The 27,645-nt window shown below is 36.7% G+C and overlaps 1 protein-coding gene and 1 pseudogene across 1 annotated transcript in view; one reads left to right on the forward strand and one right to left on the reverse strand.

Annotated features, from left to right (window-relative positions):
* Positions 1-9,237: 9,237 nt before the first annotated feature.
* Positions 9,238-27,645, reverse strand: part of NUP155 (nucleoporin 155) — a 51,282-nt gene continuing 32,874 nt past the window's right edge. Inside the window, exons 23-35 of the mRNA XM_086361476.1 lie at positions 26,082-26,273; positions 25,294-25,432; positions 24,506-24,641; positions 23,461-23,614; positions 23,149-23,253; positions 22,359-22,513; positions 19,311-19,440; positions 18,021-18,134; positions 17,228-17,348; positions 16,480-16,590; positions 11,622-11,758; positions 10,152-10,258; positions 9,238-9,520 (exon numbers count right to left, since the gene is read on the reverse strand). Of these exons, the coding sequence (XP_086217602.1) occupies positions 9,382-9,520; positions 10,152-10,258; positions 11,622-11,758; positions 16,480-16,590; positions 17,228-17,348; positions 18,021-18,134; positions 19,311-19,440; positions 22,359-22,513; positions 23,149-23,253; positions 23,461-23,614; positions 24,506-24,641; positions 25,294-25,432; positions 26,082-26,273 (1,740 nt within the window). The 3' untranslated portion in view covers positions 9,238-9,381. The remainder of the gene's footprint in view (positions 9,521-10,151; positions 10,259-11,621; positions 11,759-16,479; positions 16,591-17,227; positions 17,349-18,020; positions 18,135-19,310; positions 19,441-22,358; positions 22,514-23,148; positions 23,254-23,460; positions 23,615-24,505; positions 24,642-25,293; positions 25,433-26,081; positions 26,274-27,645) is intronic.
* On the forward strand, positions 19,656-20,196 carry LOC147350234 (ribonuclease MRP subunit p24 pseudogene; annotated as a pseudogene).

Below are 27,645 nucleotides of genomic sequence, written 5' to 3' on the forward strand. Positions count from 1 at the left end.
TTCTCACTTTTATTGTGAGTGCCAAGTGGACTAGCTCATTGTTTGGGATGTTACCTCTGCAAAACTCCTCAGAAATGGGTGGTAAGAGCAGTCTGGGTTTTACATTCTTGGCATATCCTGCAAAGGTGTGGGACATAAAGGATCCTGGCGGATTGCATATCCCATCAGTGAGTCCAAAAATAATTCATAAGAATTGATCTGATAATGAAAAAGAATCTAAAAAGGAATATATACATATATGGATAACTGAATGTCTTTGCAGTACACCTGAAAGTAACACATTATAAATCAACTATATTTCAATAATTTAAAAAAACCCTTCCCTGTCCAAAAAGTTGGTCTATCAGTGTAAAATCATGTGAGGAAGACCTTAACCAATTTATTTAGCTTCTGCTTTATTTTCATGAATGAGCAAAAATGATATAAAACTCTATCTTTAAAATCTAAATATATCTTTCAATAAATATAAAATAAAAATTCTAAGTGATGAGTCCATTATGTCAGTTTAATTGGTAACATTTTTTTTCTTGGTAGTACATGAAAAAATGGTTAATTGATGGCACTTGAAACTAAATGAAATATTTAATATTTCTCATCATTAGGCATGTGATTCCTCTTATTACAAACTCTGATTTTTATTACTGGAGTGTGAAAATACACTATGGTCAATTTAGCCTGCTATGTTACTAGCCAGGAGAAGGAAATGGCAACCCACTCCAGTGTTCTTGCCTGGAGAATCCCAGGGACGGGGGAGCCTGGTGGGCTTCTGTCAATGGGGTCGCACAGAGTCGGACACGACTGAAGCGACTTAGCAGCAGCAGCAGCAGTTACTAGCCATCCTATTTTCTTGTAAAAAATTTTTTTTCAAATTGTTTTGTGATTCACTTGGTTTTTTAAGATATGTAATCATGTTGCCTTCGTATGGAAACATTTTGAGATTTTTACTTATATTTATCCTTTTACATTATAAAGTTTATAGCATTTTGGGGTGTATTTTGTAATTGCTGGCATCTGAATTATTTTGTTCACTAAAAATGGTGTCAAGAGGGATGGACTCTAGTCCTTTTCTTTCAGGATATGAATTATACAGGAGAACAAATACACTGACAAAAACTTTAAGTGTGACAATATGTGAAAACAATGGATATTTGATTTTTTTTTAATTATTTATTTTGGCTGCACTGGATCTCCGTTGCTGCATGGGCTTCTAGTTGTGGACAGCGTGGGCTATTCCTTGCAGTGGCTTCTCTTGTTGCTGAGCACAAGCTTTAGGGTGACAGGCTGCAGCAGTTGTGACCTGAGGGCTCAGTTTTTGCAGCTCCCAGTGTTTGATCCCTGGGTCAGGAAAATCCCCTGGAAGAAAAAATGGCAACCCACTCCAGTATTCTTGCCTGGGAAATCCCATGGAGAAAGCAGCCTGGCAGGCTATAGTCTATGGAGTCACAAGAGTTGAACACGACTTAGCAACTAAACCACCACTACCAGATAGTCCATGGTTCTAGTGCCGCTTATTGAAAAGACTTTCTCCTACTGAATCACCTTGGCACCTGGTTGAAGATGCATTGTCCATATACGTGTGCGTCTATTTCTGTACCCTTTTGTTCTATTGATATACCAATGCCACATTATCATAATTACAGTAGCTTTATACCAAAATCTTGAAATCAGTATTCTCAGATTTTATCTTTTCAAATCTGTTTTCACTATCCCAGTACCTCTGATTTCCATATAAATTTTAGAATCAGCTTGTAAATTTCTACAAGTGTGCTGTACATCTGGTTGGCAATTCACTGACTCATGTATACATTTAATGAGAATTCATGGTTAATATTCCTGTTTATTCTTCCAATCCACGAGTGTTGCATATTTCTCATTTACTTTCTTCCAGGACTATCTCAGTTTCCAATATATAGGTCTTATATATAGTTAAAATTAACCTTATTTTATGGCTTTTAATGTTATTTTAAATGAGTATTTAGAAGTTTTTGACTTGCTGCTAGTATATTGGAATGCAGTTTTTAAAAAATTTTATGTATTTATATATTCATTGACTGTGCTGAATCTTCATTGCTGCAGATTTTTCTCTAGCTGTGGAGAGTGGGGGCTTCTCTCCAGTTGGGGTGCACAGACTTCTCATTGCAGTGGCTTCTTTTTGCTCTAGGGTTGCAGACTTCAGTAGTTGCAGCTCCCAAGCTCTAGAGCACAGGCTCAATAGTCTCAGCTCACAGGCTTAGTTGCTCCATGGCATGTGGGATCTTCCTGGACCAGGGAGAGAACCCATGTCTCCTGCATTGGCAGGCAGATCCTTTACCACTGAGCCACTAAGGAAGCCCTGGAATTGGATTACATACATTGACCTTATATCCTGTGATCTTGCTAAACTTACTAGTTCTAGCAATTTGTTGTGTTTAATAGTTCTACTATTTTCTGTATATTCTTTAGGATCTTCTATGTAATTATGTTCTGAATAACTCTGTTTCTGCTTTTCCAATTTGAATGTCTTTTATTTCTCTTGCCAAATTGCACTGATCAGGACCTCCAATCCTTGTTGAAGAGAAACCGTCTTATTTTTAACTTTAAGGAGAGTGTTTAGTCTTCCACCATTAAGTACAATTTTAGCTGTACATTTTTCACAGATACCTTTTATCAGGCTGAGGAAGTTCTTTTAGTTCCTAGTTTGCTGAGAATTTGTTGATGTCATGCTTTGGTATGATTTTGTGTCTTTTCTGCTCTGGGTTCACTGAGTTTCTTGGATCTATGGGTTTAGAGTTTTCATCAAAGCACAAGGAGCTTAGTGGTAAGGTAGGTGGACAGAAACGGTGGACTGAGGCGTGCCCAACATGCAGTTTTTTTGGGAAGCACTTCCTTCCTCTTCTGTATTGTTTGGAGAGTGATTCTGCACCCCACAACTGAGTCTGTAACTGAAGCTGGGTTAATCAGTGCCCTTCCTGGGACTTGTCTGTTGAATTTACCTCTGGGTTAGAGCAAACAAAAATGAAGAAACTTGACGCTGCCTGCACTCTCCCAGGACTTATGGAGCAAACTGCAGGAGACAAAAAGTAAATTCAAAGGAGGACAGAACCAACCTAGAGAAAGCCCTGAAAATACTGAAGTTCTGGATCTAGCCATGTGGAGGCTTCTCTATTATTTGGACTTCTTAGTTTTGAAGGGCAATAAATTCTGCTTTTGCTTAAACTAACTTGAGATTCAACAGACTGGTTCCAAATAGGGAAAGGAGTACGTTAAGGCTGTATATCGTCATCCTGCTTATTTAACTTATATGCAGAGTACATCATGAGAAACCCTGGGCTGGAGGAAACACAAGCTGGAATCAAGATTGCTAGGAGAAATATCAATAACCTCAGATATGCAGATGACACCACCCTTATGGCAGAAAGTGAAGAACTAAAGAGCCTCTTGATGAAAGTGAAAGAGGAGAGTGAAAAAGTTGGCTTAAAGCTCAACATTCAGAAAACTAAGATCATGGCATCCAGTCCCATTACTTCATGGCAAATAGATGGGGAAACAGTGGAAACAGTGGCTGACTTTATTTTTCTGGGCTCCAAAATCACTGCAGATGGTGACTGCAGCCATGAAATTAAAAGATGCTTGCTCCTTGGAAGAAAAACTATGACCAACCTAGACAGCATATTAAAAAGCAGAGACATTACTTTGACAACAAAGGTCTGTCTAGTCAAGGCTATGGTTTTTCCAGTGGTCATGTATGGATATGAGAGTTGGACTATAAAGAAAGCTGAGTGCTGAAGAATTGATGCTTTTGAACTGTGGTGTTAGAGAAGACTCTTGAGAGTCCCTTGGACTGCAAGGAAATCCAACCAGTCCATCCTAAAGGAGATCAGTCCTGGGTGTTCATTGGAAGGACTGATGCTGAAGCTGAAACTCCAATACTTTGGCCACCTCATGTGAAGAGCTGACTCATTGGAAAAGACCCTGATGCTGGAAGGGATTGGGGGCAGGAGGAAAAGGGGATGACAGAGGATGAGATTGTTGGATGGCATCACCGACTTAATGGATGTGGATTAGGGTGGACTCCGGCAGTTGGTGATGGACAGGGAGGCCTGGTGTGCCACGGTTCATGGAGTCGCAGAGTTGGACACGACTGAGTGACTGAACTGAACTTGAGATTCTGATTTTTACTTTTGTAAACTTCAGTAGCATCCTCATGTCACACCAGGAATCTGAAATTTTTTCTTAATGAAAAGGAAGGGGTGTAATATATTTAGGTTTACATTCTTGAAAACTGACTTTAGTGTGGGGGGAAAAATGAAGGTGTCCAATGAGAGGGAGGAAAACTATAGACTATTGTTATGTGTATTAATGAAATAGGATACCTGATTAAACTCTAAAAACCTAAACTAGTGAGGTAATTGAAGAGATATTTCATTAAATAAATAGATTTGCCTAGAATTTGGTGACTGGGACTTCCTTGGAGGTCCAGTGGCTAAGAATCCTTGCTTCCACTGCAGGGGGAGTGGGTTTGATCCCTGGTCTGGGAACTAAGATCCCACATACCATATGAGGAAAAAAATTGGTGACTAATTAGATTTGGACGGAAGGGAAAGAATTTAAAGATGAGATCCGAATGTCTGACTTGAATCATTAGATGATAAAGACTGAAGTAGAAAAGAGGAACAGGAGGAGGCAGGGGCCAGGGAGAGAGGAATGAGTGCTTAACTCATGTTTTGAATGAGGAGCTTCAGCAGTCATACAATGGAAATGTTCATTACAAAGGCAGGCACTCAGGTGCGGGCTGGAGATATGATACAATAGTCCTGGCTTCCACATGGCAAACTGGTTAAGGTTTAAAATTTATTATCTATTTATTTTGTCTATTTACTATTTTTTATTTATTAGTTATTATCTGTTTATAAAAGACAGAAATGGTATGGACCTAACAGAAACAGAATATATTAAGATGTGGTAAGAAAACACAGAACTATACAAAAAGATCTTAATGACCCGGATTACGATGATGGTGTGATCACTCTACTTAGAGCCAGACATTCTGGATTGTGAAGTCAAGTGGGCCTTTGGAAGCATCAATATGAATAAAGCTAATGGAGGTGATGGAATCCAGCTGAGCTATTTCAAATCCTAAGAGAGGATGCTGTCAAAACTGATGCACTCAATATGCCAACAAATTTGGAAAACTCAGCAGTGGTTACAGGATTGGAAAAGGTCAGTTTTCATTCCAATCCCAAGGAAGGGCAATGCCAAAGAATGTTTAAACTATTGCACAACTGCACTCATTTCACACACTAGCAGAGTGATGCTCAAGATCCTCCAAGTTAGGCTTCAATAGTACGTGAACTGAGAATTTCCAGCTATTCAAGCTGGATATAGCAAAGGCAGAGGAACCAGAGATCAAATTGCCAACATCCGTTGGATCATAGAAAAAGCAAAAGAATTCCAGAACATCTACTGCTGCTTCATTGACTATGCTAAAGTCTTTGTGTGGATCACAACAAACTGTGGAAAATTCTTAAAAGAGATTGGAATACCAGACCACCTTACCTGCCTGCTGAGAAACCTGTAAGCAGGTCAAGAAACAAGTTAGAACAGGACATGGAACAATGGACTGGTTGTAAATTGGGAAAGGAGCACATCAAGCCTATACATTGTAACCCTGTTTATTTAACTTATATGCAGAATACATCATGTGAAATGTTGGGATGGATGAAGCACAAGCTGGAATCAAAATTGCTGGGAGAAATATCAGTAACCTCAGATATGCAGATGACACCATCCTTATGGCAGAACATTGAAAATTGTGATAGACTTTATTTTCTTGGGCTCCTAAATCACTGAAGATGGTGATTGCAGCCATGAAATTAAGACGCTTGCTCTTTGGAAGAAAAACTGACAAACCTAGATAGTGTATTAAAAAAACAGAGGTCTGTATAGTCAAAGCTATGGTTTTTCTGGTAGTCATGTATGGATATAAGAATTGGACCATAAAGAAGGCTAAATGCTCAAGAATTGATGCTTTTGAAATGTGGTGTTGGAGAAGACTCTGAGAGTCCTGAATATTCATTGAAAGGACTGATGCTGAAGCTCCAATACTTTGGCCACCTGATACAAAGAGCTGACTCACTGGAAAAGACCCCGATGCTGGTAAAGACTGAACGCGGGAGAAGGGGATGACAGAGGATGAGATGGTTGGATAGCATCACCAACTCAATGGACATGAGTTTGAGCAAGCTCCAGAAGATAGTGAAGGACAGGGAAGCCTGGTGTGCTATGGTCCCTGGGGTGGCAGAGAGTCAGACATGACTGAGCAACTGAACAGCAACAATTTTTGGCTGCACTGGGTCTTCACTGCTGAGTGTGGGCTTTCTGTATTTGCAGCAAACAAGGGGCTACTCTTTCTTATTGTGCATAGGCTTCTCACTGCATGGGCTCTTGTTGCTGAGCACGGGCTCTTGGCTCATGTGCTTCAGTTACTCAGTGCAATGTGGGATCTTCCTGGAGCAGGGATTGAACTAGTATTCCCTGCATTGGTAGGTGGTTTCTTAACCACTGGACGATCAGGGAAGTCCCCTTGATTAATCTTAAAAAGAGTTATTCTTCCATAGCTAAGTTCTAAAATAAATGTTTAATTTCTAACATAATACAGTAGGTATGTTCATCCAAAAGGAAGAAGAGTAAAAACAATAGTATTTTAACTAATATGTGAAGCAGAACAACAAAATAATAAAAATAGATTACATAAGCTCTTACAAATTTTTGGATTTAAAAAAGTCTTATCACTTGGCTTCAACCTCCTTATGAGGAAACTTTCCTGATAAGCAAAATAAAACTTTCAAGAGTTTAAATGATTTATCAGAAGACTCAAAAATATTCTGAAAAAAATTATTAAGGGAATTTAAATGAAAAAACTGATAAAAAATGGAAGGAAAGCATATGCCTTTCAAGACATTTAGATTCAGTGTTCTATTTCTTTATTTCCTTGATACAACTGTATCCCTATCATATTTTCCCCCTCATGAATAAGAGGAAAAAGGATGGAGGAGGGAAGTATCCTGAGAAGAGAATGAGGAATCTGTGAGCCCTGAGATGAAGTCAACTATAAAACATAAAAGATGACAGCAGAGAGGTTTTCAACAAACAAGTCACTAGTAAGTCAGATGTATTATACTAAAGAAATGCTGAACATACATTTCAGGACTAATATCCCATACCTTGTACAGTTAAAAAACATTTCTCTTAAAAAATTTTTTTTGTATTTATTTAGCTGCACTGGGTCTTAGTTGTGGCACGTGGGACCTTCTTTGCCACATGCAGAATCTCTAGTTGCAGCCAGCATGTGGGATCTAGTTTCCTGACCAGGGATGGAACCTACCCCTGCACTGGGGGCTTGTAGTCTTAACCATTGGTCTACCAGGAAGTCCCCCAAACAGCCCTTTCTCTTTCTTAACCATTTTGCTACACTAAAATGATCTATTTAGAAATCTGTGTCACAATCAGGACTTTCAATGACTCCTCACTGCCTACAATGAATGCACTGTTTCATATATTCCACTTATCATTCATTGTCTATAGATGTTTAATATTTAATAGTCACTATAAATAATGTGTTGAATGAAAACCAGATATAAAGTATATAAACCAAGTTGATAAATGTGATAGAACAATGCTACTTCAAGTTTGATCCACTTACTACCAGTATCATTATCACATTGAGGGTGGAATATCTGTTTTGAACAGGTTATTGAAGTGATTCTTACGAATGTTAAGGTTTTACAGTCTCCCAGATGATTAAAGAGGAGAAGAGGATCTTAATTTCTCTTAGTACTCTTACCCTCCAAAGGATATTGAAAACATTCGCTATGTGGCTAGAGTTCTTAAAGGTGTTATGTAAGGTGTTACATAAACAAAAGAAATGGTTCAGATTTCTGGATTCTTAAAGACCATTTAGCCACATTAGCTTACATTCCTTATGAAAGATGTAGCTTCATTATTTTGAGTTCCATAAACTTAACATACATATTAATGTTCTTGTGAGTAAATGTGCTTGTAGCAGAACTGGAATCACGGCTAAATATAGCCTTTAAGCCAAGACTTTCATTTTAAGTAGACATGATAGAATTTTAAATTTACAGAATTAACAATGTGTAGCATACATTCATTTTACATATTAAAAAAAATCTAAACTTAAGGAACTGAAAAGCTGAAAAATGAGAGGTGGTGGGGCCTAATAAGAAGGTATTAACATCCTATTAAATATTATAAATAAGGAGACTATAGGAGAAAGGGAGCTAAATTCTAAGAGAATAACTGTGGAAATGGGAAAACCGTTAGACACACCTTAGTGACAACAGGTAGAAGGTCATTACTCTGGTAACGAAAGGTAAGAGGAAAGGAGTCCATGTTCTTGTTTTTCTGTGAGTCCTGGTCACTTGCCAGACTTTTCTCTTTTGTTGCCATGACTTTGGGCACTTGGTTTTGCCATCCTAATTCTGCTGGAATATTAGGAACTATATTATGAACAGTTTTGCTTCATATATGGTGTGTCTTGGGTAAACCTCAGGTGTTGTGGTTACTGATGAGCAAGGGAGGAGGCATCAGATGGGAGGCTCCATCCTGAACTGGTTATATCTTCTAACACAGTGGTCCTCAACCTGACATGTACTGGAACATCATGAAGGGCATTAAAACAGAGTGCTGGGCTGGAGAATCGGAATTTCTAACAAATGTCCAGATGCTGCTGATGTGCTGGTCTGGTGCACACACTTTGAGAACCACCAGTTTAAAGGAATCAGTAGTCCCACGACAAAGAAGAGTTAGGTGGATGATGAGGGAAAACAGCATCTCCCTGGAGGGGAGATAGGACATAGACCATTAATTACAAGTTTATCACTTGCTCAGAAAAAACAACCAGGTGTGTACTACAAGGATTGAAACTGACAAAATCAGTAGTTAGAAGAAATTTTTTTCCAAAGATGAACCCAAAAATTTAAAAAACTTTTAAAGAGACTGTTTATTTGCTTATTTAAGAACTGTTGTAGAATCTACTATTACGGGACTGGACCTATTCAGCTAGCCTATTTAAGTTTCGATACTTGAACTAACTTGACAATGAGCATATAAATTCAAAACAAGAGTTTTTTACTTGTTTATCCTTGTGTTAAAATCATAAATAATCTTATTTGTTTTTAACTTATTAAAAAGCAAAATAGTATTATGTAGTAAAAAAGAATTCACCTGCAAATGTACTCTGCTGATACCAGCCATTTATTAAAAATGCATTTCTACTAAAATTGTTCTTAAATTCTTAGATTTAGAGCATGTGATAGCTGGACCCAGCTGAGTTTTTATTTTACAGATTAAAAACGCAGGGATGAAAATACATTACAATAATTAATGTAGCCGTTCTAGTTTAGCCTGAAGAGATTTAAAGTTTCCAGTGATGGCTTGTACTGCTGCTGAGGAGCTCATAGACTGGAGCTCGACCAGATAACCACAAACAGCATCCAGGCAGAGATTTGTGAATCTTCTCCTGTAAAGAAAAAGACACCCATTCAGCCATCTACAGATTCAGAAACATTTCCTCCTATAGGACTTCCCTTCAACTTCTGCTAATCTTACTCAGTAAAGGCCCACAGAAGAGGAAGGATCATGTGATTAAGTAAATGGCAAATAAATGAAAACAGAGAAAGACACTCAGTGGGGTAGGTGGATTACCACATACCACCATTTTCCTCTCAAAGATTGTTACAATGAGAAGGAAGGCAGTAAGGAATGACTCCTTAAATTAGTATTAAATATTTACATTCATTTGGTCTCCTCAAACAAATGTATCTTAAAACGGCCAATAATATCACAAAAGACACAATGGCACTTCCTAAGCTGCTCATTCAAAATGGAAGGAGTTTAGCAGTAATTCATTAATTTTATCCTTTCATTTACAGGGAGAAATCAGGACAAGGGCTGGAAAATGGAAAAACTCTCACCTTTTATATGTGCTAACTGATATAAAATAGTTTCTGCAAACGTACACGAGTTTAAATCTCACATACTTCTTTGAGTCTCTGTATTGTGCCCCACTATCTCCAAATTTGTTACCCAGATATTTATTCAATGCATTTAAAAACCTTTGGTATACAACACAGTATCTAATTCATAGTTACCTCTCACAATTTAAAACTTGGCTAGGATTTTCAACATATCTTGTCAATAGTACATGTATACAATCCAAAAGGTGTAGTGGCTTCTTCATTCTGTTCCAGAATGGATCCTATAAAGAAAAAACACATAGTCAGTTTTAAGGTGAATTGTGTCCACTCATTTTCCCCTCACTTATGTTAGTTAAAATACTCATCAGAGTTCAGTGCACTGAACACTGCACTGTGAAGTCATTTAGGAAGAATATTTGATGTATCATTGCACTTTGCAGAGCATATGAATTTGCTGTTTAGGAACCTGAGACAATAGGAAAGAAAAGAATCCATTTCTTCCTATTGACTGTGACACGATTCTTACCTGGAACCTATGCAGATTTAATCTGATAGTATGAATAAGAGACTAAACCAAAAAAAAGACTAAACCAGTAGTCAGAGAATCTTAATTCTAGTTCTGACTCCACCATTACTAGCCATGTGACTTGAATAGGTTATTTAACATCTCTGCTCTTGTCAGATGTAAATGGGATATTATTAGTTGTTCATTTTTGTGAAAGGCTCAGTGTATGTTTTAATGAGATAAATAAGTGCCTTGGAAAGCACTGTATGAATGTTCTGATGAAGCTACTATAATCATGACTAGTATTAAACACAAGCCAGTTCAACAGGTTTCGTTTAGTTCTTTCATCTTAGGATAAAAATTACACAACTTAAGTCCAATAAGATTAAATATGGTGAGGAAGATCTTTTTTAAAAAACTGAGGTATAACTGACATGTAACATTGTAGTAGTTTCAATACAATAGAGTGAGTTGCTGTTTGCGTTGAAAATGATGCAAAATGATCACCATAATAAGCCTAGTTATCCTCTGTCACCATATAGTTAAATTTTCCTTTTCTTATGGAGAGAAAGATCTTTAAGCACTGATATTTTAGATGAGGTTACAAGGATTGAGAATAAATATTTTGTTTTTACAGTGAATGATATTTTGTTCTTTATTAATTTACTTTTCTTTTTTGGCTGTGCTGCGTTTTCATTGTGCACTCAGGCTCTCTAGCTGTGGTGTGTGGGCTCATCTGCCCTGTGGCACGTGGGATCTCAGTTCCCCGGCCAGGGATCAAACCTACATGTCCTGTGTTGGGAGGTGGATTCTTAATCTCTGGACCACCAGGAAAGGCTCTATTCCTTTACAGTAAGTAATTCTTAATGTATTTAGCCTATTTGGCTAAAAGTAAAGCATATGTAATTATGCTTTATTGATACTGAAAAATATTTGATTATTATCATGGTATATAACAAAGCAACTCTCATTACTGGTATCAAAAGTCTAAAGCATGATAATTTCTGATACTCAACAAATGAAGCAAATTTCTGATGCAACTCTATTATATGATACTTGTAAGCACACAACCAAAAAAATCTGCTCCTGTATCTAGAAAATTAAATTGATTTAACTATTTTATTTAATATTTTCCTTACCCGTGACTTGAACAAGTGATCATATACTTCTAGTAGTCTAGGTAATGGCACTCCAATTTCATTCATTGTCTGTATCACAAAACCCACATCCCAGTTCAAAGTACAAACTTGCTGCTCTAAGAACTGCACGATAAAATCTAGGGAGAGAAAAAGATCAGCTGGAATTGTTAACTCTACTTTTGCCCAGTGTTACCAAGATGTAATTGACATATAGCACTGTGTAAGTTTAAGGTGTAAATGGGATGGATCTAAAACATATTGCAAAATGTTTTCCACGATAAAATTAGTTACCATGTCCTTCACCTCATATAATCACTAATTTTTGTTGTTCTAGATTTGTTAACACTTGATACTAAAAAGTAGGTCTTATTCATAACTGAGAAGCTTCTAGAGGGAAATTTTTTTTTTTTTAAACTTTACATAATTGTATTAGTTTTGCCAAATATCAAAATGAATCCGCCACAGGTATACATGTGTTCCCCATCCTGAACCCTCCTCCCTCCCCATACCATCCCTCTGTGCCGTCCTAGTGCACCAGCCCCAAGCATCCAGCATCGTGCATCGAACCTGGACTGGCAACTCGTTTCCTACATGATATTTTACATGTTTCATTGCCATTCTCCCAAATCTTCCCACCCTCTCCCTCTCCCACAGAGTCCATAAGACTGTTCTATACATCAGTGTCTCTTTTGCTGTCTCGTACACTGGGTTATTGTTACCCTCTTTCTAAATTCCATATATATGCGTTAGTATACTGTATTTATGTTTTTCCTTCTGGCTTACTTCACTCTGTATAATAGGCTCCAGTTTCATCCACCTCATTAGAACTGATTCAAATGTATTCTTTTTAATGGCTGAGTAATACTCCATTGTGTATATGTACCACAGCTTTCTTATCCATTCATCTGCTGATGGACATCTAGGTTGCTTCCATGTCTTGGCTATTATAAACCTGCTGCGATGAACATTGGGGTACACGTGTCTCTTTCCCTTCTGGTGTCCTCAGTGTGGATGCCCAGCAGTGGGGTTGCTGGATCATAAGGCAGTTCTATTTCCAGTTTTTTAAGGAATCTCCACACTGTTCTCCATAGTGGCTGTACTAGTTTGCATTCCCACCAACAGTGTAAGAGGGTTCCCTTTTCTCCACACCCTCTCCAGCATTTATTATTTGTAGACTTTTGGATCGCAGCCATTCTGACTGGTGTGAAATGGTACCTTATAGTGGTTTTGATTTGCATTTCTCTGATAATGAGTGATGTTGAGCATCTTGTCATGTGTTTGTTAGCCATCTGTATGTCTTCTTTGGAGAAATGTCTATTTAGTTCTTTGGCCCATTTTTTGATTGGGTCGTTTATTTTTCTGGAGTTGAGCTGTAGGAGTTGCTTGTATATTTTTGAGATTAGTTGTTTGTCGGTTGCTTCATTTGCTATTATTTTCTCCCATTCTGAAGGCTGTCTTTTCAAATAGGACACTAATAGATGGAGAAATATACCATGTTCATGGATTGGAAGAATATAGTGAAAATAAGTATACTACCCAAAGCAATTTATAGATTCAACGCAATCCCTATCAAGCTACCAACAGTATTCTTCACAGAGCTAGAACAAATAATTTCACAATTTGTATGGGAATACAAAAAACCTCGAATAGCCAAAGCGATCTTGAGAAAGAAGAATGGAACTGGAGGAATCTACCTACCTGACTTCAGGCTCTACTACAAAGCCACAGTTATCAAGACAGTACGGTACTGGCACAAAGACAGAAATATTGATCAATGGAATAAAATAGAAAGCCCAGAGATAAATCCACGCACATATGGACACCTTATCTTTGACAAAGGAGGCAAGAATATACAATGGATTAAAGACAATCTCTTTAACAAGTGGTGCTGGGAAATCTGGTCAACCACTTGTAAAAGAATGAAACTGGACCACTTTCTAACACCATACACAAAAATAAACTCAAAATGGATTAAAGATCTAAACGTAAGACCAGAAACTATAAAACTCCTAGAGGAGAACATAGGCAAAACACTCTCCGACATACATCACATCAGGATCCTCTATGACCCACCTCCCAGAATATTGGAAATAAAAGCAAAAATAAACAAATGGGACCTAATTAACCTTAAAAGCTTCTGCACATCAAAGGAAACTAGAGGGAAATTTTTTAAAAAACAATTTTCAAAACAAATAATTCTTTGAATATAAAATAAGGCATATACCAAAACAGGCAAACCTATAGAGACAGAAAGGAGATTAGTGGGTGCTTAAGGCTGAGGGTGGATATTTCTTTTTGATGAAAATGGTGATGAAAATGGTCTAAATTTAACTGTGATGGTTGCACAACTCTGCAAATATGCTAAAACCATTCGCTTACACACTTCAAAGCTATTAGGGAAAAAAACTATTAGAGTGAATGTAGAAAAAAGCAAAAGGTACAAGTGGAGAACAGAGATCATTGACAATCACACTTTTAGAGAGGGCCTGCTTATATATATTTTTTTTTAAAATTTATTCAATTATTCATTTATTTATTTCTTGGCTGTGTGGAGTCTCAGTTGCGGCACACAGGAACTTTGACCTTTATTGTGGCATGAAAGATGTGTAGTTGCGCCATGAGGAATCTTTAGTTGTGGCATGTGGGATCTAGTTCCCCCATCAGAATCAAACCCAGGCCCCCTGCTCGGGGAGCATGGAATCTTAAACACTGGACCACCAGGGAAGTCTCATGATAAGAGTTCCTTAATATCTTGAAACACTGGATCTTAACAGCTTTTCAGAAAAAGAAGGGGTGCTGTATCTTGATTTTAGAAATATTAAATATAATATTCATAAGATTCTTCTTTATTTTGGTGACTCTAATTGTGGTCCCACTCTCACTTTTTACTACCTGTTATATCATAAATAAGCTCTTAACAGAAGCAATCAAATTCATATTTATGGTACCTAAAATCTGAGACTGACCAATGTGAATAGCCATGGGCAAGAAAGAATCACTAAAGATTGAACAGTTAACTACAGTTAACAGGTAACTACAAGTTACCACACAGAAATTCTGGAGAGGTAATAGAAATTCTAAAGTCTCAATTTGTTCCAGCTTGAAGTCTCTTGTTTGCCTTTGACAGAGTGATAGAAAAAGGAAGTTCTCTTCTATTCTAAATTTTATTGGGCTGCACAACTAACAATCTTAAGTCAAAGAAGAAATACCCTCAAAAGGTACTGTGCACAACATGGTCATTTTGCTATTAAAATTGTCAAGCTTCACATACTCATATGGTTGCTCTTTATTTTACCAATCAATGGAAACAGTGACAGACTATTTTGGGGGGCTCCAAAATCACTGCAGATGGTGACTGCAGCCATGAAATTAAAGATGATTGCTCCTTGGAAGAAAAGCTATGACCAACCTAGACAGCATATTAAAAAGAAAAGACAGGTGCACTGGGATGACCCAGAGGGATGGTATGGGGAGGGAGGTGGGAGGGGGGTTCAGGATGGGGAGCACGTGTACACCTGTGGCAGATTCATGTTGATGTATGGCAAAACCAATACAATATTGTAAAGTAATTAGCCTCCAATTAAAATGAATAAATTTAAAAAAAGAAAAAAGAAAAGACATTACTTTGCCAATAAAGGTCCGTCTAGTCAAAGCTATGGTTTTTCCAGAAGTCATGTATGGATGTGAGAGATGGGACTATAAACAAAGCTGAGCGCTGAGGAATTGATGCTTTTGAACTGTGGTGTTGGAGAAGACTCTTGAGAGTCCCTTGGACTGCAAGGAGATCCAACCAGTCCATCCTAAAGGAGATCAGTCCTGGGTGTTCACTGGAAGGACTGATGTTGAAGCCGAAACTCCAATACTTTGGCCACTTGATGCGAAGAACTGACTCATTTGAAAAGACCCTGATGCTGGGAAAGACTGAAGGCAGGACGAGAAGGGGACGACAGAGGATGATGGTTGGATGGCATCACCGACTCGATGGACATGAGTTTGAGCAAGCTCTGGGAGTTGGTGATGGACAGGGAAGCGTGGCGTGGTGCAGTCCATGGAGTCGCAAAGAGTCGGACACGACTGAGCAATTGAACTGAACTGAAAGGGCATAGGCAGTTTTTAACACTGTACTTATAAGAAATAAGGATATGATTGTAACAGTTTTATTTCTTACCATGTCCAGGGAATAAATCCTAAATCAGAGAAGACCTGTAAACAAGTCTGTATCTTCATATTTTAAAAACAATATAAGGTTATAAGTATCTTCATGTTTCTCATCACTTTTTGAAAGCACAAAGTGCTTATTTAACATTCTACTGTATGAATGTATTTATGTTGAGTCTATTGTTTTACGACCGAAGAAGACATTACAAGTTGGCAAATGGCTCATAATAGAGTTTCCTACCTTACAAATTTGGTTAAGAAAGGGATTCACAGAAATTACATTTTTAACACAACTACTTGCTATTTTAAAGAAAAATATGTCCTCAATATTCAGGGAGCAGTTAAACCAATCACAGATCATCAACACATGAAAACATCAGCTATTTTTCCCTGCTCTTCAAACTTGTATAACGTTGCCAATAATATAACTCTGTGGTCTGTTAGTACTATTTCAACATAGCTATATAAACCTGGAAGGTCAAGCAAAGAAAGTTTCACATCTAAAACTATTCATCAACAGATCCTACTAGTCTTTGGAAGTGTTTTTTTCTGGAGAGGTAGAATTAACTGCAAAGCTGATAAATTGCAACAACAAAATGATTTTGCTCTAAAAACCATTATTTCTCCATGTCAATGAAGAACACCATCAAAACAAAGAGAAGACAAAAGCCCCATGACTGCAGCTGAAGTTATGGCTCACCGAGAGGAAAGAAGCGAGGCGTGCCGGCATATATCTTGCCCAGGAGCACAATCTTGAGACTAAGAGCATGCATCCTGTCTGGGGAGCTCAACGTCACACTTTCATTTAGTTCTGTAAAAAGAGGTCATGAGAAACCCAAAGTAGTTTTTTTTTTTTTTAATTTTTGGCCTTGTGGCATGGGACGTAGTTCCCTGAAAGTGAAATTGTTAGTCACTCAGTCAAATCCTACTCCTTGTAGACCCCATGGACTGTAGCCCACCAGGCTCCTCTGTCCATGGGATTTCCCAGGCAAGAATACTGGAGTGGGTTGCCATTTCCTTCTCCTCAAAGTGTTTTTAATGTGAAAAGTTTAAACTATTTTATTGTGTCTCAAGGGACAAAATACGATAGAGCTTGTTTGTATTCACATTAATATAATGAGCAGATTCTGTTTCCGCTAGTGTCTGACATACTTTCATCTTAGAAGGGGACTGGTTATGGGATTCTGAGCTAAGTTTCTCAGAATTCCTTACTAAGCAGTACAAACCACAAAAATCACAATCTTTTCTGAGGGTCCTCTCAAACATTCACTGGAATCCTTCTCTAGAGGATCACCTTCAACCATATCCAGGTAACTGTCACTTACCCTCTGCTTAGATATATACAATTTTCATGAGCCCTTAATATATGATCACTAACAGTGTACATTCACTCTTCTACCAAGTCATTAAATAATATGTAGCTAACAGACCTAGCTGTGAACACTTACCTTTTTCTATGATATCTTGCCAAAGTGTCTGCACCAGTATAGGGTCTGAATAACCAGCACAGTGAATTATTGCAAGTTTACATTCTGCAAGTTTAAATGGGTCAGCAAACTCCCCATAAAGCTGTAGGAGAAAATGCCAACATCCATCAAGAGGTTAGTATTCAGAAATTAACAATAAAGAACCCACTGAAAGTCAAAAGTAACCAAAGATGTTATCTGAAGTTCCTAAGATATGATATAAATATATGATGGTGTGTAGGTTGTCATAATGCCAGATTAAGAATGGTTAACACATTTAAACAGATTTCAATAGGTGTGCCTTTTTTTTCCCCCTTGGCTAAGAGCAAGATGCCGCAGTGACACTTCTTTTAGAACTAGTATTGTCCAAACTAAGGTTTGAAAAGATCATGGATATACTGACAAATCTAAGGGTGCTTCTGGGTACTCAGAGAAATGTCCAGTAATAACTGAAAAAGAAACTGTTCCAGAGGGTACAGAGTGGGAGAGGCTTGGCAAGTTGGGCAAATATAAATTATTCTTTCAAGACAAGAAGCAGTCCATAAATTAGATGGCAGGAGTTTTAACTAAGCCCCATGTGAGGTTCATAGATTCTTGACAGAAAGTGGCCTGGAAAGAGAAACATGCTCTAAGGGTGAGGTAACACGGTGGTTTCAGCCCAGTGACGAGCTCCCAAAGATGGCTCAACTGCTTTCTTAAAGGAAAATGCAAAAGAAACAAGGAATTTGTAGATAATAGCTGATTATCATAGGGATTTCATTTGCCTTTTTGTTACCTTAGTTATGTCCATTAGTTCAGAATCCAGCTGAGAAATTGCATCCTGTACAGAAGAATGATGGGAATATTGCCTTTGTAGTGTCTCTTGTATCTGAAGTTGGATCCTGGCAACCTGGTTTGGGTAGAAAAAAGCAAATCGTAAGTTCTTCATGATAAATCACCAGGTATTTGGAGAAATGACTCCTAGTATCTGACTTTTAAGTTTGTTTGCTAAATAACAAATTTTAAGTTTGTTAAAATAATAGCATAGTAACTATAGTTAATGATACTGTATTGCATATTTAGAAAGTTGCCTAGAGAGTAGATATTAAAAAGTTCTCATCACAAGAAAAAAAAATTTTTGTAATCATTTATGGTGACAAATGCTCACCAGACTTATTGTGATCCTTTTACAATATATAGAAAAATTTAATCATTATGTTGTACACCTGAGCAATTGTTATATGTCAATTCTACCTCGATAAAAAAAATGTATAAAGGCTTTTATTAGAACAGACTATCAACCCTTCATTACAACAAAGAGGATTACATAGGGACTGGGCTGTGCCTGAGAGCCTTTGCTGCCCACCAACACCAGTTTCTCCCATGATTACAGCCAGACAAAATGGCCAGAACTCTACTTCACAGCCTCCTTTGCATGGAGTCTGGCCCTAAGACTAAGTTCTCTTCAAGGCAATGTGAACATAAGTATGCCACTTCAGGGCTGAGGTTTTTAAGAGTGAATGTGCTTCTGACATGCTCTCTTCACACTTCTTCCCTCTGATCAAAAAAAAAAAAAAAAAAAAAAGGTAAGACTATTGGAATGGTAGAACCAGAAAATAGAATTTGGGAAGTGACATCAACCAAGTGGAAGGAAGCCACATGCCAATCAGGAACACCAACTCTGGATTTTTGTGAATGAGGAATAAGCTTTTGTATATGGACCACTAAATATACATTAGTGTGTCTCTTAGTAAAGGCTTTAGCCCACTCTACTTCACACATCTATTAATAATCTCTGGAATTAATGGTGAATGCAATATAATCTGCTTAGTGTTAGAAGAGTTAGAATTAACCTTTAGAAATGTCACAGAGAAAACTTTTAGATTATAGCAATACCCTAGGACCCAAGTGCTGTATTGTTAAAATCTTTTATTTATATATAAATATGAAAAGAAAGAAAGAAGGCAGAAGAGATTAAAATTAATACTCACTGCTACAGACCTACTATTTATTAGGGGAAGAGAGAAGTGGACTAACACGTGGCTAATCATCAGTGTGGACAGGCTGAAGTATTGTTAGCACTTACTTCCATTTTTTCCTCTAATTCGTGAAGGAATTCACCATCTGCAGCTATTGATGAAATGGCAGTGGAACTTTTGGCACTAAGAATGGCCCGAGCAATGTATTCGAGTCGCTGCTGAAGTGAAATTTCTGTGCTGGAGGGGGAAAATCCTTACTTTTATTTATGTGAATTCTTCAGGAGCCTATATATCAGTTATGATGTACTATTTTATACCAAATTAACATAAAAGGCCATTTGAAACTTGAAAAAGTAGAGGATTTCTAACAAAAGAGATCCACAATTTCAGTGAACACATAAAGAAATACTTATATCCAAAAAATTATCTATTTTAAAACTTCAGTATATTAAAACTTGGAACCTTCTAAAGTTAAAGAAAACTTTTTATTATTCCTCATATTCTTCATTTCTCTACCTTAATGTGGCCAAACCCAAATTGATACCCAAAATACAGAAACTTCTTAATTGAGAAGAAATTATATGTTCAGGTTTAAGGAAGCAAAAATTCTGAAAAAGTACAAAGACCACAAAAATGTATTGTTGATTACTCACAAAACATGCAACAGAACAGTTAAAGACTGATAAAAGGAGACGCTTTCTGTCAGCACTGAAGAGCAATCCTAGCACTCTTACAAGTAAATAGCCTGAAGAACCCAGAAAGACTCTTAAGTTCTGCAAACCTAAACCATGGTTTATCTCGTCCAAAGGCAAGAAGAGCCCAACACTGATCTTCAGAACACCTACATCTGGACAGTTAACCCCTATCTGCTCCTCAAAGAACGTGAGCGAAACAAAGAAACACCTCTCAGCTAAGTGTTGCTTAGTCAGAGTGACTGGGAAGAATCCAAGGGTGAACTTTAGAAATGTCTCCTGTATAAAGGGTGAACTATGAAAGTAAAAAAGGTTTAATGCAATTTCTGAAACTTAGAAAAACTGCTTTTACAAAAACCTGTATTTATTCTTAAAATACATGGAAACTGGGGTCTAAGAACAAACTCTTCCTGGCATTCTTCAGTGTTTAATGGAGAAAAATACCTTGTTAGAATGAAAAACTGAAATCTGCCTCCCTAACAGGGTGATTATGAGGGTCAAAAATATATAAAAGGTCCTTGTAAGTAGTAAAGATATACATGGACAAAGAAAACAAGACTGTACCTTCAGGAGCCTTGTTTCATAAAGGCTTTATTTCCCCCTCTCATCTCTTAAAAAAAAATAACAAAAAAACCCCACTTGAAACAAACATTTTGAAAGTGGATAACATTTCCAAATTACTTAAAGTAGAATATTCCATAGCCACCAACTTATTTGGTACAGCTTACATATATAGAAAAAGAGTATAGTGAGAAAGAGTAACATAATAGTTGGAAAAATATTTTATTGTGGAAAGAGATGGATGCTAAGTTACGAGCTAAAGACTAGACGTACAGGGTCCTCACATGAAGGGAAAATTAGGTTGTATGCATGTGTGAAGTAGAAATGGACAATGGGCACTGTCCTTAAAAGAGGATTTCCAAATATTTTATAACAAGAACGTAGTAATTGTGATAACAAGGAAAAAGGTCCAAAAGTTCAAATGAAAAGGCAATTAAGGGCCACTCTAACAGTGCAAGCAATGACCGAAATGACTTACAAAGATTTGTACAGTAATGGTACTTGGATGTACAAAGAGGAATGACAAGAGTAATCCAGAAATGAGATTCTGAAGGCCTGGATAAGGTCACAGTCCATATGTGCCTCTGAGGGCAGAAAATAATACTGGATAAAGAAATGAATTACAGAACCTTAAGACAGAGCTATAGTGAATTAAATATTTAATAATGCCGTCATTTCATCTTTTGTTTTTTTTTTTTGGTCAATTCTTGGTTATACAAAAACTACGACTTGACCAAGGCCTTTACTCTGAAATACATTTTAGGTCTTTACTAGCTCAAATTCCTTTTCTTTCCTTTTATTAAACCAAAGACAAATTGAAGTCACTACGATATATGTCATTTTCTGTATGTGAGGGGAATTTATGAAAATCAAGTGATTATTGTGACCAAAGAGGGCAAGAAGATAAAAAATGCCTTGGGTCCACACACGCAGTAATTACAACTGCGTGACTGCACAGACACACACTCTCCCACCTGCTGTCAGCCACAGCTGGATGCTTGACGTAACCGTTCTGATTAACATGGTTTAACCACAGCTTTGCCTCAAACACCTCCTCTTCCTAACATAACCAATCTTTATGTTTTAAAAATAGCACCATATTCTTTTGGCAACATTTCAAATGAAGAGGGTCAAATTAATAATCTTTCCAAAATTGTATTGTCTTGTATTGTCTTTATATGACAATCTAATTGGACATACCAATGCCTTCTGTAACAGAATTCTTAATCCTCCTTAATATATATGCTGTAAGACCTTGTCAGGAGCTTAAACCAATGTAAGAGTTGAGGAAATTGGTCTGGAATTTGTTACACGTTTAAAATTATAACGCCTTTGAAAAGCATTTTTTGTCCTTTTAATTAATAATAGTAATGATTTGCCATCACTAGAAAAGAATCTAAAGACATAGTTTAAAGAAAAAGGGTTTAGAAAATAGTTTGAATAGAGTCTGTTTAGTAGAAGTTATTTGGTACCTTTACACATTATTAAAAATGAAACAAACAAAAAGAAAAACTATAAACTTCAGGTAAATCCAGGGCTTCCCATGTAGTTCAAATGGTAAAGAATCTGTCTACAATGTTGGAGACCTAAGTTCAATCTCTGGGTCAGGAAGGTCCCCTGGAGAAGGGCATGGCAACCCCTCCAGTATTCTCGCCTGGAGAATCCCCGTGGACAGAGGAGCCTGGCGGGCTACAGTCCATGGAGTCACAAACAATCAGACATGACTGAGCGACCAACACTTTCACTTTAGGTAAATCCAAGTAAACTCATAAAAATTCTATATATGTATAACCTGAATAAAGTTTTCTTAAAATCTTAAATTTAAAAATTAAAGTCTGGGTGCAGTAACTAGATATGGTCCAGTTATCAATTACTCATCACAGTGAGAATATGAGGCCATACCTATGCATGTCAGCCAATTTGGACAGGACACGAGCTGCACTGCTAAAACTTCTGTTCTTCTCGTAATACCTCCAGAGTAGATCCATATAACGAACTTTGTTTTGATCAACTTTGGCCATTCGTACTAGATGTGGCTCCAGAAATGGAGAAGCAATCTGGAAATTGTACAGTTGTTCAGAGACATTTTCTGACCACCCACTTGCTCTTTACATAATAAATATATCATCATTTTATAGGTGTGCCTTGTTTTATGAATACATAAGCAATATTATAATCCAGTAACAGATAAGAAAGGGGCAATTTTTTTCATTATAAATTATCAAAGAACTGCTATGATAGTCGTATTATGTTGATAAAAATAATTTATTACAACCCAATTGCAAATCTTTTAATAAACTTTTGAGAACACAGTTACTGATTTCTAGCCTCTGAGCTCAAAGACATCCTTGCCACAATCTGTTGCCATTTTACAGGGTGAGGAACACTGACACTTAGGGTAGTGAAAGGACATTTGTGAAGCAGCTTAATGGCAGAGTTAAGACAAAGTTCAGGTCTCTGAATTCATGATCCATTGATTTTCATGCCACAATATAAACAATCCCAATCAGCTTCTAAATAACAAGAAAATTAGAGCAACAGGATATCTTGCTCACTAGAAAAAAGTATTACATTATTTGGCTTTTCACTAATACGTAACGGTTGGTATTTCCTAATAACCATATATACTAACCCACTGAGTTAATGCTACTTAAAAATATAAATTAACACTATTGGTATAAAAAATATTTACCTGTAGCAGTTTATCTGCAAGGTCTGCTTGTATTAGCCAATTATAAAGGGCAATACTAAAGAGTTCATCTTTGGATCGCTGAGACAATTTAAGCATTTGTTCAAACTAAAAAAACAAAACAGTAAAAATTAGCACAGTTAAACGCTTGACCTGACCTTCAGCCTTTTAAACCTCTTGCAAGAAATCAAGAATCCTTAAATGGTAAGTTCTGAGAGCTATCACCTTTCCCTACATGACTATACCACCTCCACCACCGTGCAGAACTTCTAAATGCAGTGCATTTTCAGAATGAAAATACACTGTGTCCCTTACATGATGTCCTGCTTCTTCATTACTCAGCATGTTGGGATCAGATGACAACACCGGAGGCCCGGGCTTCTTGGGGACGCTGGGAGACTGAGGAGCAGCCTTACTTTGATTTACCAGTTCTTGAAGTGTATCTGTAATACACTTGTAACTGTTTAATCTGAAAAAGCATGAAAGAGGAACGGTTACATGATTTAGTTAGCAACTGGTTAACAACTGAAATACAAACTGAAGGTAATTTTGAATACACACACAATTTGGTATTAAAAATAATACAAATCATACACTTTTCCTGTAGGTTTGAGAAGCATTTGTTTAGAAGGGTGAACTCATAAAAATTAAACGCATGTCTAAGATTGGTTATATATTTCCCTTCTGAATATCCATTGTTTTTTAGCAGTCTCTAAACATTTAAAAATCATCCTTTAAAATACTAAAACAAAACAATTAATCTTCATTTAGAACAAGACACTGAGGGCTGGACAGGTGAGGCAGCACTTTTGTTTCCAAAAATGTCATCACATTTAAAACTGACATTAACATGTATACACTGCTGTATTCAAAATGGATAACCAACAAGGACGTGCTGTATAGTACATGGAACTCAGTGTTGTGTGCCAGCCTGGATGGAAGCGGGGTCTGGGGGGAAGGATACATGTATGTGTACAGCTCAGTCCCTTCGCTGTTCACCTGAAACTACCACAATATTGTTAATCAGCTATAACCCAATACAAAATAAAGTTTAAAGTTTGGGGGAAAAAAAAACAAACCAGAAACAAAAAACTGACAGTAATACAATTTCAGAAAAACCACAGAGGTAGTTCAAAATATTCCTTAAGAATTCCCAACAGACTATAATTTTATCCCTAGGCAAAGAATTATAATATTGATTCACACCTTTGATAAAATGGGCATTTTTAGGAAAAGCATAATTCAATTTCATAAGGGCTGTACTTGAAACATTATTTTCCTAATACTACCAGTCAAACTTTTCACAAAGAAAAGTCCTATATCCATAAAGTTGAGACTCTGCTAAGGTGATAAAACTCACCTTTCCTGGAAAGCCTGAAGTCCTACGATGTCCTCTTCTGGTTCTCCGTGTTTATAGAAATGAAGTCCAAGACCCTGAGGATCTTTTTTTTCTGCAGCAGTAAGAGAGAGCTCCACCACACCCTCATAAAAACGCACTAATGGGAAAGAGTTAAGGCATATTATTAAGTGGATACATTTTTCCTTAGCTGGCTTATAAAGACGCTGATCAAGGTTATTATGTTCACTATTGTAAGGGTTCTACTGTGTATTAGTTACCTAGATGACAATATCATATAAATTACTTCTGATGAGTCTATCGAAGAACTAGGTTCTAAAAACATGCCGAAAAGGCAGCATTAATATATTTTCTTCACTGTTAAAAAAATTTCATATTTAAAATAACAAAGAGGAGGACTACAGTTACTTGACGGAAAAAAAAAACCATCTAAGGATTCATAGTACTACCTGTTCTAACAGAACATCATGTTAGATTTGATTTCAAGTAATTTTAAACTGTGCAGACAGGTAAAAAAATTAGTCAAAAGAATCGAAAGTACCTGAAAAATAAATGTAACCCAGAAAGCAATCTAATACAGATGGTAGTTTAACCAGAACAGGACTGACACTACAATGTTAAAAAGTTATACGTTTCAAGATAAGAGCACTATTGCTCTTCTAGAAGCTGGTACAGTCATCAAACACTAAGACACAAATTTATTTTGTATGTCTTATCACTTGGGCCACTGAAAATCGAAGGAAGACGTGCCTCTGAGTTGAGCAGAAGGTATGAAACATTTCGTTTCTCACCTTGCCTATACTGAGCACAAACACTGGATAGGTCCACCTGATTGCTGATTTTCTGATACTCCTTTAAGGATTCCCTTAACATTCGTTCCTTTTCAATCTTATTTTGAACTTGTCGGGAATGCTGGAGAAGCTCATTTGCCTAGACGTAGAGATGGTAAGAACTTAGGAAGATATGAAATCAAGCACACAGATGATGCTGTCAATACAGGTTTTAATTTATGTCTAAATTTACATCTGGTTTATGACCATCAAAGATAAAAACAACTCTGCAAACTTACTTCTTCTTAATTTTAGGCAGAAAAGTTTTTGACCAAAATATCCTAGCTATTCTTAATTCCTCTCTCAAATATGTTAAGTAAGACAGCTTTTGACTGGTAAATCTCTTGCCTAGTAAATACATTATTGGTCAGCAGGCAGTCCGGGAAACACTGATTTTTTAAGGTTTTTTCACCTGTAGGAAAGGATCAATAAAAATTGCCCAATTAACTCTATTATACACAAATTTTAGTGATTTTAAAAAAATATTTTAAAGAAAGGCATATTTAACCATTTTTTCCATATGGTCTAGAAATACTATCAAAGATTCTTTATGAAAAATTTATATATGTATTTTAAGAAATAATATATTCCAACTTCCTTCTTACACAGAGGAGAATTCTGAGGTCATGAAAGGCTAAGAGACCTACCCCCAGGTCATATGTCAAGGAAAAAAGAGAATTTCTGATTACAGTACCACTGTGCTCTTAGCACACTGCAAAAAACACCAAACAGGTAACAGAACATCATACCTTAGAACAAATTGCATCATCAGTGCTATAAAGAAGTGGGCAGATGTCCTGTAAGTGTAAACTAATGCCATCAACAGCAGCATTATCTCTGATGTAGCAGTTGATCAGAGAAGCAATTAATGCCCCGGTCAGTTCCTTGTCCCTGATTACCAGGTCTTTAAAGGTGGTGATTTTTAACTGTTCTTGAAATTCCTAGGAGTATAAGAGAAAATTATTCCTTTGATCAAAAATATAGGAATATCGTATTTCTGCACAGAATGAAATTTCTTCAATAATTTAAAATAATTAAAACATTAATAGCCTCTATAATTTAAAAAATAAAATATACTGAAGTATAAAAATAATAAAATTTTACAAATTTTCATACATCATAGAGAACTGGAAAAGAGCCCATAGTATGCCTATTCCAAATCTCTCACTTTACAAACAGAAAGCAAAGCCCAAGTATGAGCCAAAATTGGAGGCAGGCCTCCTGACTTTAGTTATAACTAGGAAAAAACAATCAATTATCTACATTAAAAAATCTTTGGCTTACATTTATCTATCCAAAATAATGTGTCTCCTGCTTGCTCAGTTGTGTCCATCACTTTGCAACTATAGCCTGACAGGGTCCTCTGTCCGTGGGACTGTTCAGGCAAGAAGACTGGAGTGGGTTGCCATTTCCTACTCTCAGGGATCTTCCCAACCCTGGGATTAAACCTGTGTCTCCAGTATTGCAGGTGGATTCTTTACCACTAAACCATCAGGAAAGCCAAAAATAATGTTCAACTTCTATTATTCAAGAACTTCTAACACTGGAGTTTGATCTCATTTTGTACAAATCAGGTTACTAAAATGGAGTTCTAAAGTATTGGGGTGATTTATATTACAGTAACATTCGGTTTAGTGATTTGACTACTATCTTTTCCTAAATTTCAGCAAATACACAATCAATGCCCAATTTTTTGATTTATATTTAATTTGCATTCCATGAGCATGTCGGGAAGGAAGCTTTGAAGATGAATCACAAAAAAAAAATAATACCTAGGCTACAAGTTGACCTAGATTATGCTTACCAGCCAATAAAACTAGAAATGATTATTCTAGCTGTCATGGAAAAGAAAACAGCTTTCATAATTAAGCATATTCATTTGAATCTTTAAAAAGATAACAGAAAATACATCTTTAAAAGGAACAAAACAACTCACTGGACAGTACTGGAAAGAACACAAAGATTGTCTTTTAACTTCAAAAACTGATACTTAAAAGTCAAGAATCAAAACATTTTTGGGTAACCAAACAGCCCTAGAGGATAAGGAATAGAACTACAGTTAATAAATATGGAAGAAACCACAGACTTAGAAAATTACCATTCTGTAATCCTAAATGAAATAACTGATTCAGGTAATGATTATCAATTGATGTGATGAAAGCGTGATGAAAGTTCAATGAAGAATTTCACAACAGCAGGACTAGACTTAACTTTTGAATCCAATAATCAATGTCAATATGACTAAAAGTGGGACAATCAAATCTTTTATGTCTCCTAATAAAATTTAATTAATACATTAGTTAATAATAAACA

The sequence above is a fragment of the Bos grunniens genome, chromosome 20 (assembly GCF_055505025.1).
Source record: "Bos grunniens cultivar Pamir isolate PY7600 chromosome 20, Bosgru_T2T1.0, whole genome shotgun sequence".
Taxonomy (NCBI): domain Eukaryota; kingdom Metazoa; phylum Chordata; class Mammalia; order Artiodactyla; family Bovidae; genus Bos; species Bos grunniens.